We start from the raw sequence: 16,082 nt of genomic DNA, 5'->3' as shown, positions 1-16,082 counted from the left end.
CCACCAGGAACCTGCAGGGTCTGGAAAATCCTCTTCTCTGCCTGGCTTTTTCCTCTCTGGCCCAGGTCTCTCTGGACCCCTCCTCTCTGGCCCGTCATCCATCCGACTCCTTTGCCTGCCCAAAGTACTGGGTTCCTCTGGGAGGAAGCAGAGCTCCCTCACAGCCAGAGATAGGCTGGAAGGGAGGAAACCTGGGTTCTATTTCTCGTTTGACTTTAAAGTCACAGATGGCTCTCCTTGGAAAGTTAGGCACCTGCTCCATGGGTGCAGGCCACTGCCAGCTCATGCATCCCATGATCCATCCTGGGAGCTGGTCGGGTTGGGAATGGGACCAGCTAGCCCTGGGCTTCCTGGCCCAGCTCAGCCCTTCCTCCTTTTCTGGTGAGCAGGGGAGTTGGGGGAGGGAGCCTGGAGGTCCTGGGTCACTTGTCACTCTGCCAGCTGCTCACCTGGGATCTTGGGCAAGTTTCCTCCTCTATGAAAGGGGGCCATTCACACCTGCTCAGCCACCTCAGGGGTCATTGTCAGGATCAAATGACACTGAGGCTGAGGAAATGCTCTGTAAATCGTGCAATGCAATGTGGTTGAGAAGGCTTTGCAGGAGTGACTCTCCAGTGACCTCCGTGAGTTCTGGCTCATTCCACAGCCCTTGGTACAGAGGCAGTATGGTGCCGTGGTAAGAGCTTAGTCATTGGAGCCAGATCTCCAGGGTTCCAGTCCCACCTCTACCACCTGCTAGGTCTTCAAGCAGGTGACCTGACTGCTCCATTTCCCCATTTTTACAGTGGGGCTATTTAACACCTACACATCAAAGTCCTTAAAGGTGTGCCTGGTGCCCAATAAATTAGTTCTCATTATTCCTCAAGTAGTCCCTGGACTTTCCAGGTCTGAATCCAAGTTCCCTTCTGTGGTCAAGCCTCAGGCTCCTTTGGGCTCTTTCTGAAGCCTCTTTCCGGTCTGGCTTACTCTCCCCTCCCAGATGTGAAATACAGCTGCTAGAACCTTTTGATCTTCAGCTTTTCACAAGTGAAGTCTCTCTTCTTGCTGGCTTGGCCCTTGCTGCAGGCCCTGACCTGACCCCAGAGCCTTGGTTCCTGGGGAAGGGGCTGCAAGCAAGGGCAGGCTGGCATGTAGAGGGCCCATTCCCTGGGGTTCCTGGGGTAGGAGGGGCTTCTGTCCAGGCCCAACGTGCTCTGAATTCTCTCTCTCCTCTCACTGCAGATGTGTGTTCTGGGCATTTTTTTCCAAGCTGAATCTCACTTTGCTATTTATTTCCTGTCCAGTTCCCCCACCCCCCGCCCCAGCTTCTCCCTCCCTGTGAGAAATTCTGAACCTTCCTCACCACCAGAGTTCTTTCTCCTTTCCAGACAGCGGTCTGGAGTCTAGCGGGTGCCAGGGATCTCTGTGTCCCATGCAGCCCCCTTCTGCCTTGCTTACATGGGGAGGAGGAAGGTACGGCCATGGCACACAGAGAATCCTGCCCAGGTGGTGAGTTGCCAAGCCTGTCGCTCTAACCTCCTCTGCCCAGTGTGGGTGCCCCTGCACCAGCCCTAGCCTCATACTCCCCTTAGGTCAGTCAGGGCCCATTGCCCTCTACCCCTAGTCAGGGGAGGAGGGAGAACCCCTGGGGGGGGCGCTGACCTTGTGAGTGTCAGAATCCCCTGAGCTTACATGACTCACCTCCCGCCTGGGGGTGGAGAGAGCCTGACTCAGTGGCTCTGAGAAGCAGTCCAGGAATCTATTTCTCACCGTCTCCTGGGAGTTCTAAAGCTCACTCCTGGATGGGAACCTCATGGCACAGCCCGGAAGTCCACTGATCATCCAGGACAGGGATGGGCACTTGTCTAGAGGGAGAGGGTGGGGAGAGGAGAAGGAGTAGAAGGAGGGGTTTGCCCATGGACTGTGGGGGGAGGGGGGTTAGGCCATAGCAAAGGATAAAGTGGTCAGTGGAGGCCTTACGCAAGGTTTCGTAGCACTGTAAACCCAAAGATGACCAAATGGCACCAGCCCCTGCCCCCAGGGGGCTCCCAGCCTAGCAAGGGAGACTCATGTAGACTTGTGGAGGTGGCTGGAACCTTCGAAGCAAGTCATCTTCAGGAAGCAGCTAGAATTAATAGGTGATGACGTTTTTGTCCATCCATTCATGCATGTATTGAACACAATTGCTGAGAAGCTAGAGATGAATTAATCACAGTACCTGCCCTCAAGGTGCTTCTCTTCCAGTAGAGGTACAGCATGAGCCCAGCCGAGGGGTATAGGTGGCTGGGAAGGGCAAGGAGTCAGGACAAAGTCTCCCAGAAGTTTTCTTTCTAGTCATCTGTATTGAAGTGTAAATTATGTGCAATAAAATGTACCCGTTTCGAGTGTCTAGTTCAGTCATGAGAAGGAGATGTATGTACCCAGGGAGCCATCACTCCAAAAGGCTCCCTTATGCCCCTTCCCGGGCAGCCCCACACCACCCCTGGTCCCAGGCAACTACCGATCTTTCTGTCACTATAGATTAGATATTTTCCCTCAAGAGTTTCAGACAGTATGGAGACTTTTGTGTCTGGCTTCTTTCACTCAGTATAATGTGTTCGAGGTTCCTCCGTGTTCCATGTGTATCTGTACTTCATTCCTTTTTATGACTGAGCAGTTAGAGTGGGTGATGTTTAGCTGAGTTTTGGAGGACGAATTGAAGTTAGCCAGCTACACAAAGGAAGGAAGGGCATTCAGACAGAGGCACCCGCATGAGAAAAGGCCCGAGGCTCCCGGCCATGGACTATGTGAAACTGCCGGGTGGAGAGGGAGAGGGACAGGCTGTTTCTTCAGTTTTCTCTTCTCCGTGGGCCTTTCTCCTGCTGCCACCACCTCGTCTAGCCAGTCAGGGCTGGGTTTGGTTTTTACAAGTGAGACCATTTCCTTCTAGCCGGGCTGGTCTCCCCAGATAGGGCTGAGGCCAGGGCAGGGCATGAGGCGCTCCTGCCAGGCCATCTGGCGCTGGGTGTGTGTTATGGGACCACAGTTAATCCATGCACACTTGTGTGTGGGGGGTGGGGGGTGGGGGGTGGTGTGGAGTGGGGGCGGGAAGCTCTGAGGCTCCACCAGGTTTGTTTTCCTCTCAGTGATCTGGTAAAACTCCTTTGGATACATCTCGATCTTGTCTAAGGAAAAGAGACATTCCCTACCATCACACCCGAGAAACGCAGGTATGATGGGTGCAGGGTCTCAGCAGCCCCTGGTGGAGCTTGTGCTGGGCTCAGCAGCAGCCTGAGGTCCCGTGGAGTTGACACCACGCCTGTCCTGCTCCCACTCAGCCCAGTTGCTGGGCTCCACCCCTGCCTCTGCACAGATGATCCTGTGAGTGCGGCAGAAAGTGCCAGAACTAATTTTCCAGCATGGCTGGAATGTGTTCCCTGTGGCCTGGAGATGTGGAGTCCAGACGGAGGCAGAAAGAGGTGGCCAAGGTGGCCTGAGGGGAGCTGCTGTTGGAGGCCACAGCTTTGATGGACTCACCCCCAGTTTCTGCTTCTGTCCTGCGCCCAAGCTGACCTTCTCCACCTTCCACCTGCCCATGTTTCCATCTTTGCTGGCCCAGGTCTCCCTTTACCTGCCTGTGTCCCCCTGTCCGCTAACTCACGTTCTGGATATCCCTTGCTTTCTCCAAAGAAAGAAGAGGCATCACTTACCAAAGTGATTTGAATTTCGTCTGTTTGTTTGAGGATTCCTTCACTTGGTGTATTTGTAGGTTTGGGCTCAGAGGCCTCCAGGGGCTAATGGGATTTGGGGAAACTGAGTCCAAAACAGTGGTTCAGCCCCAGCCTGACTCTCTTAGCTAAACCAACTCTGACTGACTTAACCACTAGAGAGAGGGCTTTGGGGTGGGACCCTGGGTCCCACTTGAGGGGAGCGGAGGGGTCCTGGGCTTGGCAGGAGCTGGAGAGTGTGATGCAGTTGGCTGTCTTGTCTCCCACAGACGACCCACGGGTTGAAGGCGTACGATGGATTGTCCCTGCCCGAGGATGCAGAAACGGTCACGGTGGGCCGGGCTGGCTGGAGCTATTTAGACCTTTCTGATGACGAGGACTTGCTGGCTGATGAAGCCTCTGGAGGTGGGCAGAGGCTGCCGGTGGCTGGGAGTGGGACTGGGGGGGAGGGCAGAGTTGGGGTTCTTCTCCCTGGGCCTTAAAGAGGCCCCGGGAAGCTTGCCCAAGGTGGCCCCTCAAGAGATGGGGTAAGAGCTGTGTGTGTCCTGAGCCCTGGTCCCGGTGACCCCAGCATTCGCCACTTACAACTTGTGGGACCCTGGGCTGGAGGCGGTTCCTGTGCTATGGCAGGCCCCTCCTGGCACGGGATGGTCAGGACCGCTGGGGAAGGTGGTGGGCAATGCACAGTGGGGGGCGATTACCATCCCTACCCTCCGTCCTCCTGCTCGCACCTGGAGGCCATTCTGGCCTGTCCCCTCCCACCCAGCCGCCCTTGGTTCACACCCTCTCTGATGGAGGCTTCCAGACCTACCTCTCCAGGCCAGCCCTCCCTAGGCGTGGGGAGGAGGTAACAGTTGTGTTTTTATGACCTTCCACATTATGTGCCCAGAACACTGCCTGACACCCAGTAGGTACTCAACAAATGTTTCCTATTGCTGAATAAGTCTCTCTTTTGCTTGCAGATGACCTGGGCAGCGGGGACATAGGTAGTGGGGACTTCCAGATGGGTAAGTTGCTGGGGGCGTCGCGCAGGCTCCCATTCTGCCCTTGGGGAAGCCCCAAGTCAGGTCTTCCCAGTCACAGAGATGGGGTTGAGGGCCTCGAGGACTCCTTGGGCCTGCATGCCTGTGGTCTTATACCTGAGTGACACTTGTGTGAACTGGCTAGCCTGGGCCTCTCCAAGTGTGGGGTCACCTCCCTTCTGCTGGCTTCTCAGGGGCATCCAAACACTAGAGGGTGACGTCCTAGCTGGGCCAGTGCAGACAGGAGGGTGGGCCCCTGAGTGGAGTCGTCCTGACTGTGACCTCGCAACCCCTGGGACTCAGACACCGCCTGAAGCTTTCCCACATATAGGTCTGTGCAGGGCTATAGGACACCTGGGAGCTGGGTGGGGCCTGGGAGTGGGTGTCAGGTGGGCCCTAGGCACACAGCTCACACCCCAGAATGACCTGTGCTGATGCGTCCCAGGGAGCTGCCTCCTGCCTGTGGAGGCCCTGGTCCCGTCCACCCTGTCCATTTGGAGATACCTACGGCCCCTCCCTTGGGGCTGCCCACTGCAGTAGCTCTGCCCACTCTGAGTCGTCCTCACCAGTCCATCTCCCCACTGTGAGAAGCAGCTATGAGGGCAGGAGAGCCCAGGGGTGGAAGAAGGGTGAAGATGGGGTGTAGCAGCTGAGGAGGGCCTGAGAGCAGGGCAGGAGCCTTTCCTTGTGGGTAGAGTCCATCTGTAGGAAGATGTGGGGCTTTCGAACCTTTGGACCCAAGCCCGGGCACCGACTGGCTGCCCTTGGGGCAGGTCCCTGCAGCTGGGCTGAATCTCAGCCTGGCAGGCAGCAAGTGTGTCCCTGATTCCCAGCACGTCCGCTTAAGCCTTGCCCAAGGGCAGTGCCCTCCCTGTGCTGCTAAGCAAGGGGCATCCTGACCGTGATGGGGCCATCCCGCGCTGTGTCCCCTGCCTGGGCCCTGGCCCAACCCCAGAACAGAATGTAGCCCCTGAGATGGCTCCTCCCCTCTCCTCTTCCCTCGTCAGGGCTGTGGCCCTGGCCCACCTCCCCACCTGCATTCCATGGACTCCTCCTTGATAGCTCCTGCCCACCTCTCCTCACCCAGTTTCTTTCCATCTTCTGACTTGTCTTTCCCACTTCTGTCTGCCCTGCTTTGATACCTGTCTCCATGTCTCTCCTGCCCCCCACTTCCCCTCGCTGGTCTGTCTCCTTCCTACCCTTTGTGTCTCTCTCGTCTGTGCCTCACCCTCTGTCTCATTCTGTGTCTTTCTTCCTCTGTCTGTCTGGCTCACCATCTCTGCCCCATCTCTCTTTGTTTTTCCCTCCCTTCTGCCTTTGCCTCGCCTTCTCTCTCTCATTCTCCGCCCCCACTTTCTCTGCGTCTCTGTCTCCATCTCCGGGTCTGTCTCCATCTCTTTGTGTCTGTCATTCCCGCCTCTCCGTCCGTCTCGTTCTCTCTCCATGTCTCTGTCTCTCCCTTTGGTTTTCTCCACCTCCTTCCATCTCTGTCGCTCCTCTCCTCCTCATCTGCTCCTCCACTCTGCAGGCCCCGGGCCGCCCCTGGGCCATCCTCCCATGGCTGGCATGATGGTCTTGGAGCCTGATGAGGAGTCTCCTCTTAGTAAGTGACCTGCCGGCCAGGTGGGGACTCATTCTCCTTCTCTCCCTCCCCACCCTCTCTCCCAGCTTTCCCTTCTCATTCCTTTTCCTTCCTCTTCTTTTCCTTCCCAGTCAGCACTTTGTCACACTGGAGACCCAGCCGGCAGGGTCCGGGGGCCAGGCCAGCCAGTGCCCCGTCCCAGCTGGCCCACCTGCTTCCCTGCCCTGCTCAGGACATAGTCAGACCCCATCTGGTCACTCAGTCTGAACACAGTGGGGTAGGCCTGGTGTTTTCCCCACAGAGTACTGGTTGGGCAGGGATGGGTGCAGCAACCCCACAGGGAACAAGGCCCTGGAATCTGGAGGCAAGTACATCTACCTCAGGACTGGCCGATCCTGGGCCTACCCAAGGGACCCAGAGGGACCCAGGGCTGGGGTTTGGGGAGCCTGGGTGTGTGGGAGTTCTGGTGAGCAGGGACTGAGCATGGGGAGCAGGTGAGATAGCCTGTATCCCCCACCCCGCCGTGGGTGCAGGACAGCTCTGGGCCTTCTATCCCTCAGGGAGCTCTCCAGCAGCAGGGCCAGGAGGCAGGCCCCGGCTGGCTGGCCGGGGCAGGCACCCAGCAAACATTCCCACCCCCGGGCAGCACCACTGCCTTCCAGCACCCTCAGCTCTGGGGGCTGGTTCCTGAAACAGGCAGGCCTCGCCTTCTGCTCTAACCCTCAGGCACGGGCTGCAGGGACACAGCTCAGAGTGGGATATAGAGGGGGCTCACCCTGACCTGCCCCTGATCTGGGAGAAGGCTGGTAGTGGGGTCAGGCTGGAGGGTCCATGCCCTTCCCAGGCCTGAGTAGAAAGAGGCTTTGTGGAGCCCCGGCCCCTCCCCCGGAATCGGGCACATTCCTGGGCAGAGGCCTGGCCTCCTCGCCCGCGCCGTGCCGCGGGGCTGAGGCCAGGGCCCAGGGTGGGGGGACTCTCAATGGGCCTCTGTGCCCGCTCACAAGGGGCCTCTGTGGCCAAGCTCATGGCCCCCACACTCCAGCCCCCAGAACCCCGCCCACCTGGTACCCAGGAGGCCGGCACTGTCCCTGTGGCTCAGAGCAGGCAAGACTGCCCTCACAAGCACCCTCTCTTGGGGTAGGAGTCCACTCCTGTACCTTGCTTGATCCCCGTGGGGCTTGCTCAGCCCGAGCCACAGAGGGAAAGCATCTTGGCTCTGGGAGGGCGTGGACACCTGTGGGCTTGGCAGAGTGAAGAGGGAGGAGGACAGGCCTTACAGTCTGGCCAGCTGATGCCACTGTCTGTTCTGCCTCCTATATGCTGGTCATCTGTCACCTCTGCAAGCCCACTTCTGCCTCAGGGACTTTGCAGCTGTTATTCCCTCAGCCTGGAATGCTACCCTCCCAGATAGCTTCCCTTCCTCCAAGCATCCCTTTTTAGGAGAGGCCTTCCCTGGCCACCCGGCGAAAGCAGCCGCCCACCTCCATAAATTCCTCGCTCATGTGTTTCATTTCCTTCCTCCTCTCACTAAAAAGTGACCTCCATGGGGATGGGAATTATCTTTTGTGGAGTTCACTGCTATCTGCCCTGCCTATAGAACACTGCCTGTCATACAGTAGGCCCTCAATATAGATTTGTTAAAACAATGAATGCATCCCTGAGTTGGGAAGAAATAAAAGCAAATTCCTCAGGTTCGTTGTAAAGACCAGAGAGTAATTACAGCGAAACTGTGCAGCCCCTCGTATGCGCCAGACACTGTTATAAGCATCTTACATTTGTTCACTTACTTAATCCTCACACTAGCCCTCTGGGTGGGCACTACTATTGTCCCCATTTTATAGATAAGAAAACTGAGTCTTAGGTTAAGTAACTTGCTCAAGGTCACAGGGCTATAACTGGCAATTTTGCTCCAGAGGCTGAGCTTTGAACCACTTAAACACTACCTCTCATATGGTAATAGTTTGTATTATATTGCACCTACTGTGTGCCAGGCTCTGTGCTAAGCACTTTGTACATATTTTAAACTCATTTGTAACTCATGTCAACTCACTGTTTATAATGTACATCTTAATTCATGCATATGATGAGAATTAGTGCATAAACAATCTTGTACATAATAGGTGCTCCAGAAATGATCTTGTGTGTGGGTGTGTGTGTACACACCAGTCTATGTAAACCATAGGCATACGGTATGGATTGATTCAGCATCTACTACTATCAGTGCCAGGCTTTTTTCTAAGCACTGTGTGTGTGTATGTGTGTATACACATATATATGATTAATTTGCAACTCATATTCATAATTTCTATATTCAATGAACATTATGAGATTTAATGTGTATAAACTGTGCGTAGTAGGTGCTCAAGAAACAATAGTTCTATGTGGATGCACACACCAATCTGATAGGAATTGATTCAGCCATCACTTATTAGGCCCCTACTATGTGCCAGGTGCTATGCAAGCACTGGTGAATGAGATCCTTGGTTCCCCCCATCAAGTTTATAGTCTAGCGTAGAGATTCTCTAGTGCTTGCTCCATGCCAGGTGCTGTATCTAAGTGCACGGGGAGGTGGTGCATGTAAGCATGATATCTTTTATTCCCTGTGCAACCCAGTGTGATAAGTGTCATTAATGTCCCCATTTGACCGAGGAGGAAACAGAAGCTCAGAGAGATGAGGTCACTGCCTAAGGTGTGGCTGACCTCAGAACCCACGATTTTCATGATGAGGCTCTGTGGTCCATGTGTACCCAGGCAGGATCCATGTGATGTGGGGTAGAAGGTGCTCTGAAAGGAGAAGCAGAGGGGCTGGAGGAGCGCAGAGGAGGGGGTCTCTAACCCAGAGAAGGTTGGGGGAGGAGGGCAGTTCAGGCAATCTTCTTGGAGGAGGTGATGCTTGCGTTGAGCCCTGAGGGATGAGTAGGAACTGGCCAGGGAAGAGTGGGAAAACATATCATGGTCACTCCCCTGGAAGCCCTTTCTTGTCCAGCCTTCCGATGGAGGTCTCCCTTTCTGCACCATCGCTTGGTTTCTGGATCAGGCCATTTTCCCAGTTGGTTGAAGCCCCTCACTCAAGGGTGAGCCTCGGCTTTGACCCTTCGGCAGGCCAGCCAGTGCCACTGCTGTGTGTGCTAATAGGGGCAGTTCTGGGCATAGCTGCAGGCACATACATGTCAGCCTCAGCAAGAGGCCTCTGGGGACCATCCCCCCGTTTCCACCCACTGGCCTGGTTTCCTGAGATCGTGAAATGCCAGCCTGGGCCCTTCATGGTGATCCCCCCTCTCCTTCCTACAGTTTATTTCCGAGCCCTGGTGAATTTCACTCGCTCCATCGAATACAGCCCTCAGCTGGAGGATGCAAGCTCTGAGGCATTCCGAGAGGTGTCCGAGGCTGTGGTAGACACGGTGAGGTGAAGGGGCTCTGGGGGGCTCACTGTGGGTGGCAGGGCAGGGCTGAGGATGACATGAAGGTCTCTAGAGGCTGATGGTGCTGTGTCTTTCCCCAGCTGGAGTCAGAATACTTGAAGATTCCGGGAGACCAGATTGTCAGTGTGGTATTCATCAAGTGAGAAGGGTGCCCTGGGGGCTGCCGAGGGATGAGGGGTAACCCAGAGGGAGCTGACAAGGCTGGGGGGAAAGCCTGGGTGCCAAGAGGAGACACAGGACAGACCTAATCGGTGAATCTCTACTGGTGGAAATGTAGGAACTGATGGGGGCACAATTGGAACCTTCACTTGCCCTGCTTGAGGGATAGCAGGGCAGGGGTCAAACGATCCGGCCCACGCAGCAGGCCGGCAGGGGGCCGAGGGAGGCGCTGAGACCTTAGCCATCTTCCTCACCCTGCTCCCCTGTCCCCTGCCCGTCCCTAGGGAGCTGGACGGCTGGGTCTTTGTGGAGTTGGATGTGGGCTCCGAGGGGAATGCGGACGGGGCTCAGATTCAGGAGGTGCTGCACACAGTCATCTCCAGCGGCTCCATCGCCTCCTACGTCACCTCTCCCCAAGGATTCCAGTTTCGACGCCTGGGCACAGGTGAGCCCTTCCTGGAGCCTGGGGTCACCTCCTCCAGTTTCTTGGACTCGTGTGGGCCCCCTTCGAGTGTCCCCACCAGGGGCTTTGTTTGCTTGGGCTTGCACACCACTAGGGACAGGGAGCTCACCACCTTAGGAGTCTGACCCATCAATCTATGCCATCTTGGCTTGGGGTGAGCATAATCTGTTTCTTCTAACCATTAGGCCCAATTTCTGCTCTCTGTCGACCTCTATACAGTGACAATAAGTTAATAATTCCTTTCTTCATGTAGTACTTTCAGGTGTAAAACACCTTTGTGTTTACTAATTACCAACAATTATTTACTGAGCTCTGACTATATACTAAGCACTCTGTAAGGCCCTTATATACAGCCTCCCATTCAGTCTTCCCAAGAATTCCTGCGAAGTAGATATTATTCCTCCTGTATGAGAGATGAGGGTAATGAGGCCCAGACAGGAAAAATGGCTTGTCCAAATCCACACACTCAAATCATGGAAAAGCCAGAGTGTAAACCTGTGTCTATGCCAGTCTTTCCAGAATCTGTGACGAGATAAAATGAGAAATAGATGAGAAACCTGAGGCTCAGAGAGATTAGTTAATTGGCCCAAAGTCACACAGCTGTTAGATGCAAAGGCCTGGCCTCCTTGCTACCAGTTGGCTCAGGGTTCTTTTCGCTTCACCCTGTGTCTCCCTGCGTCTTTTCTTCTGTAGGCCAAACAGTCCCAGTTCATTCCTCACATGTTACAGGTCTCAGCCCTGTCTCCATCTCAATCCCCTCTCCTGGGAAGGTTCCAGCATGTTACCATCTCTGACTCAGTGGAACCCAGAACTGAACAAACTCCATCCCTACCATGGTGTAACCCAACCAGAAAAAAATAGTGAAACCGTTACCTCCCTCATGCTGCACTTAAAACCTGGAGATGGAGTTCATTCTTTTAACATCCCCAGGCCCAGGTCTGAAGATGGCTGGGGGTCCAGCCCACTTTTCAGTCAATCTTCCTAGCTAGGGATGGTAGGATGGGCCTGGCTCAGCCCTGCAGCCCTGCAGCTCCCAGGTCCCAGGTGGGATGGCTGCTGATCACACCTTCCTTTCCAGCACAGACACCCCCGCCCCCCTTGGCCGCTGTGGCGGTCGCAGTGACACCAGGTGAGAGTGTAAGCCAGACCCAGGCCCAGCTGGGTAACTAAAGTTAACGGATGGAGGGGAAGGAAGGATGAGGGCAAGATGGCTGGGCATAGCTCACCAGCCACCCCTTCTCCCCTTCCTCTTTGTCCTTGCTGGACCAGGTTGTGGCTTGCTTGTGTGTGATGTGGTTGCATGTATGTGGCATGTTAACTGTGTGGGGTCTGTGTTAGGGCTGGGTGAGGCTACTGCTACATATCCATGTCCAGTGTGTGCTATGGATGTGAATACCACGTGTTCCTTGCCCTCGCTGAGTCTGCCAGAAATCACATGGCCTGATGCAGGGCACCAGCCCACTGCCAGCCCTGCAGTGCCTGTGCCGTCCGTACGACCTTCCACAACCTTCCACCTGCCTCTCTGACTCCCTCCAACCCCACAGTGCCCCATGTCTCGAGAGTCTGCGCCGAGAACGAGTTTGCCTGCCACAGCCACAATGAATGTGTGGCCCTGGAGTATCGCTGCGACCGGAGGCCTGACTGCAGGGACATGTCTGATGAGCTCGATTGTGGTGAGAGTCTATCTGGGGGCACAGTGGCCTGCAGACGCCAGGGGAAGGTCAGGCTGTGCCTGGGCCTCCAAGTCAGTCCGGGCTGTGATGTTTTGGTGCAGGCAGAGGGGTCTGAGGGAGGTGGGCAGGGACACGGAAGGGTGATAACAGGGCCAGGGGCATTAGCTGTGGCAGGGAGGGCCTGGGCATTGTTGGGGGGTCGGGGGAGGAGCCACCCTTCCCTGCCAATGTCAAGTGGGCTCTGTCCACAGAGGAGCCAGTCCCCGAGTTCAGCTCCATCCCACCCCTTCTGGCAGAGACATCAACTATACTTCCCCAGCCAGAGGCAACCCCCGCGCGGCAGCTACCAGTCACCCCCGCTCCCCAGCCTCTGTTCCCCGAGACTCCCAGGCCCCTGCCCTGTGGGCCCCATGAGGCCAAGTGCCGCAGCGGGCACTGCATCCCCAAAGCCTATGTCTGCGATGGGCAAGAGGACTGCAAGGACGGCAGTGACGAGCTGGGCTGTGGTGAGGACGGCGCGGGGGGTGTGGGGGGCGCAGGGGGCGGGGACGCTGGCTGCGGGAGGGTCTCTGGCTGAACCCTGCCTGGTCCACCCAGAACCCACTCCGCCCTGTGAGCCCAACGAGTTCGCCTGTGGCAACGGGCACTGTGTCCTCAAGCTGTGGCGCTGCGATGGCGACCCTGACTGTGACGACCGCACCGATGAAGCCGACTGCCGTGAGTGTCCCAGGCTGCACCGGGGCCCACGCCTCGCACTCCCTGCCCCGTCCCATCCCCTCTGGGGCAGGTTTGTTTGCATTCCCTGGCTGAGTGAGGCAGACCCTGGGGACAAACTTTAGAGTGTATCTCCCTCTGACCCCAACAACGAGGGCCTTTTGCTCTGAGCTGCCCTTTGTAGCAAGCAGTACTGCCAGCCTGCCCGTGATTCATGTCTCTGTATTTCTTTATTTTTGTTACCATGAATCTTGTCTTTGGTATTTGTCCTCGTGTGTGGCTCAAATAAGTGGTTAAGAGGGCTTGATACACCAGAGGGCCTTGATATGGTGTCCTTGATGTGTGTGTGTGTGTCAAAGCCTTCCCCATGTGGGCCGAGAGGATTTTCACCTAGAACTGATTCTTATTTATTTGTCCCTCCGTCATCCCAGCTCTTATCCACCTATCCATTCAACCATCCATTGTCCACCTGTCCTTCCATCCATCTGTCCGACATTCTTCTTTCCTCCCATCCATCTATCCACCCACCCATTTATCTGACTATCCGTCCATCTGTTGTCTCTCTATCTGCACAGCTCTTCATCCACGCATCTCTTCAACATCCTTCCTCCGATCTATCTCGCCATCCATTCATCATCCCGTCCATTCACTATCCATTTTCCAGCTCTCTATATATCATCCCACCATCCATTGTCCATCTGTCCACCCATCCATTTGTTCAACATCCTTCCTCCCATCCATCTCTCTATCCATTTATCATCCATCCCTCGTCTTTCTTTTCTGCTCCCTGTCCATCCATCCATCTATCCATATAGCCAACGTCGTTCCTCCCTCCTGTCCACCTGCCAGCCTTTCATCTAGCCATTGCCCTCCTTTCCATCTGACATCCATCAATCTAGCCAATGTTATAGGCATTATGACTGTTCAGTGGGTGAGGTTGGAGTCAGAGACCACATTGGATAGCATCTCATGTGGCCTGTCCTTCGAAGTGAGATTGAGGATAATCTTCAACCCATTTCTCTGTGATCGTGGGTCACATGTCTAAGTGCACGATGACCTGTGTGCTGTCCGCTGGTGCAGCTTCTTTTTGCCTTCCCTCACCTGCCCTACTCCAAAGTAAACACGGCAGCGAGGCCACATCATGCCTCAGCCTGGCAGTGTTATGATGACCTTCCTGTGGCTCTAAGCTCGCTGGACAACATGGCCCCCGGGGAGAGAGAAAGTCACTGAGGGCTGTCGTTGAAAAGCCCTTCTCAGAGGCTTTGCTGGGAAACAGTCAGAGGAAGGCCTTGTTGACAGCGCTCAGGACAGAGAACGTGCAAGCTGGCTGGCTTTGGGGGCTTGTAGAGTAGCAGGACAGAGGCCCCTGAGGAAGTGTCAGTAGACAGCTACCTCCTGGCCTCCTCTCAGTTCCTTCTCTGTGGAAGCGTGGCCTCCACTCCTGTACCACTCTACCCTCTCCTTTCCTGTCTGTGTGTCTGTCCCAAGCTCAGTCTCCCCGAAGAAGAATGTCAGTCACATCTAGTAGAAACGCCTAGCTGGGGCCCAGGCCTGGCGCCAGGCCAACTGTAGGCCTCTGGCCAGTCCACAGCTGGTGCCTCAGGTCAGGTGCCTCCCCTGGGCCAGTGAGAGGGGGACAGAGCAGCAAAGTCTGGGCTGCGCAGGCCCCTTGCAAGGCCTTTCCAGTAGAGAACTGCCCTGGGTAGTACCCAGAGTCTCGAGATACCAGCCACTTTGGCTGTGCCTTTGACAGGGGCCTTGGTTTCTGAGGGTGGCCAACTATGGGAGGAACTGAGTGACTGTGACCTGCCAGATGTAACTGTTTTGGGGAATGCAGGTGGAGTGAGTGAGTGTATGGGGGTGGGGGTGGGGGAGGGGAGGTCAGGGTAACGTGACGAGCTGCTTGATGGAAGACTGGTGACTGACATTGTGGGCAGCATTGTGGCAGCAGCGTCTGGGTCTGGTCAGGGCAGCTGTGTGTCATGTAGGCGAGATGAGAGAGCAAGATCTTGGGAACACCTGGGGAAGGTGGACAGGATGGGCTGTGGGCACAGGTCAGAAGTGGAGGTGGTCCTTCCTAAGGGCAGTGCCTGCTGCCAACACCACCTGGCTCTGTCCCCTAGCTGCCAAGCGCCCTGAGGACGTGTGCGGGCCCACGCAGTTCCGCTGTGTCTCCACGAACAAGTGCATCTCGGCCAGCTTCCACTGTGATGAGGAGAACGACTGTCTTGACCACAGTGACGAGTTTGGCTGCAGTGAGCAGGGAGCTGGGGGGCGAGCTGGGGGCCCTGGGCTGGGTTCCAGGTACCCCTGTCCACAGTCTTAGCCTTGACTCTCTCCTGCCTGACTCCGCTGAGCCGTTCCCCCTACTCCTCCCTTTGCCCCTCACACCCCTCACTCCTACTCCCGTCTCCCAGTGCCCCCCCAGGTGGTGACCCCTCCCCAGGAGTCAATCCAGGCTTCCCGGGGCCAGACAGTGACCTTCACCTGTGTGGCCATCGGCGTCCCCACCCCCATCATCAACTGGCGGCTCAACTGGGGCCACATTCCCTCTCATCCCAGGTGCAGCTCTGGGCCTGGGTGGAGGCTGGGACTGTAGGGGAGGCTGAGCCAGTGGCCCAGGTCTAAACCCGCCTCTGCTTCGGGGCCCGCCAGGGTGACAGTGACCAGCGAGGGAGGCCGTAGCACACTGACCATCCGAGACGTGAAGGAGGCAGACCAGGGTGCCTATACCTGTGAGGCTATAAACGCCCGAGGCATGGTGTTCGGCATTCCGGACGGTGTCCTGGAGCTCGTTCCTCAGCGAGGTACCACCAACAGGCCGGTGGGCACTGGGCACAGGGTCTGGAGCCAGGGCTGCCTGCTGGGGGGCCGGCAACAACCCACTTCTGTGCCGCCCAGCAGGGCCCTGCCCCGATGGGCACTTCTACCTGGAGCACAGCGCCTCCTGCCTGCCCTGCTTCTGCTTTGGCGTCACCAACGTGTGCCAGAGCAGCCGCCGCTTCCGAGACCAGATCCGGCTACGCTTCGACCAGCCCGGTGACTTCAAGGGTGTGTTGGCGGGTGGGCGGGCGCTGTGGTGGGCACCAGGTTCCAGCCAGCTTAGAGAGAAGGTAGACACGGGAAAGCAGCATGTGCTGGACACGTGGGGCCAGGTGCGGGAGGGACACAGGGTTGCTGAAGAAATGCTGAGACCCGTGAGAAGAGCGTTTCGGGGGGGGGGGGGGGGGGAAACAAGCATATTTCTTAGGAAAAGTCAGATCCACACTTGATGTTTGCCCGCTTCAGGTTGTGAAGAAAATGGGCCCTGGAGCCAGATTTCTGGTTCAGATCCTGACTCTGATCCTTACTGCCTGTGTGC

The 16,082-nt window shown here is 56.3% G+C and overlaps 1 protein-coding gene across 1 annotated transcript in view; it reads left to right on the top strand.

Annotated features, from left to right (window-relative positions):
• HSPG2 (heparan sulfate proteoglycan 2) overlaps positions 1–16,082 on the top strand; it is a 98,142-nt gene that overhangs the window by 28,583 nt on the left and 53,477 nt on the right. Inside the window, exons 2-13 of the mRNA XM_033113772.1 lie at positions 3,956–4,091; positions 4,649–4,693; positions 9,582–9,691; positions 9,793–9,851; positions 10,156–10,316; positions 11,879–12,007; positions 12,259–12,513; positions 12,605–12,724; positions 14,845–14,976; positions 15,139–15,283; positions 15,377–15,528; positions 15,626–15,772. Coding sequence (XP_032969663.1) covers positions 3,956–4,091; positions 4,649–4,693; positions 9,582–9,691; positions 9,793–9,851; positions 10,156–10,316; positions 11,879–12,007; positions 12,259–12,513; positions 12,605–12,724; positions 14,845–14,976; positions 15,139–15,283; positions 15,377–15,528; positions 15,626–15,772 — 1,591 coding nt within the window. The remainder of the gene's footprint in view (positions 1–3,955; positions 4,092–4,648; positions 4,694–9,581; positions 9,692–9,792; positions 9,852–10,155; positions 10,317–11,878; positions 12,008–12,258; positions 12,514–12,604; positions 12,725–14,844; positions 14,977–15,138; positions 15,284–15,376; positions 15,529–15,625; positions 15,773–16,082) is intronic.

Source organism: Rhinolophus ferrumequinum, chromosome 9 (assembly GCF_004115265.2).
Source record: "Rhinolophus ferrumequinum isolate MPI-CBG mRhiFer1 chromosome 9, mRhiFer1_v1.p, whole genome shotgun sequence".
Lineage (NCBI taxonomy): Eukaryota > Metazoa > Chordata > Mammalia > Chiroptera > Rhinolophidae > Rhinolophus > Rhinolophus ferrumequinum.
This window is presented reverse-complemented; position numbering and strand designations above follow the sequence as displayed.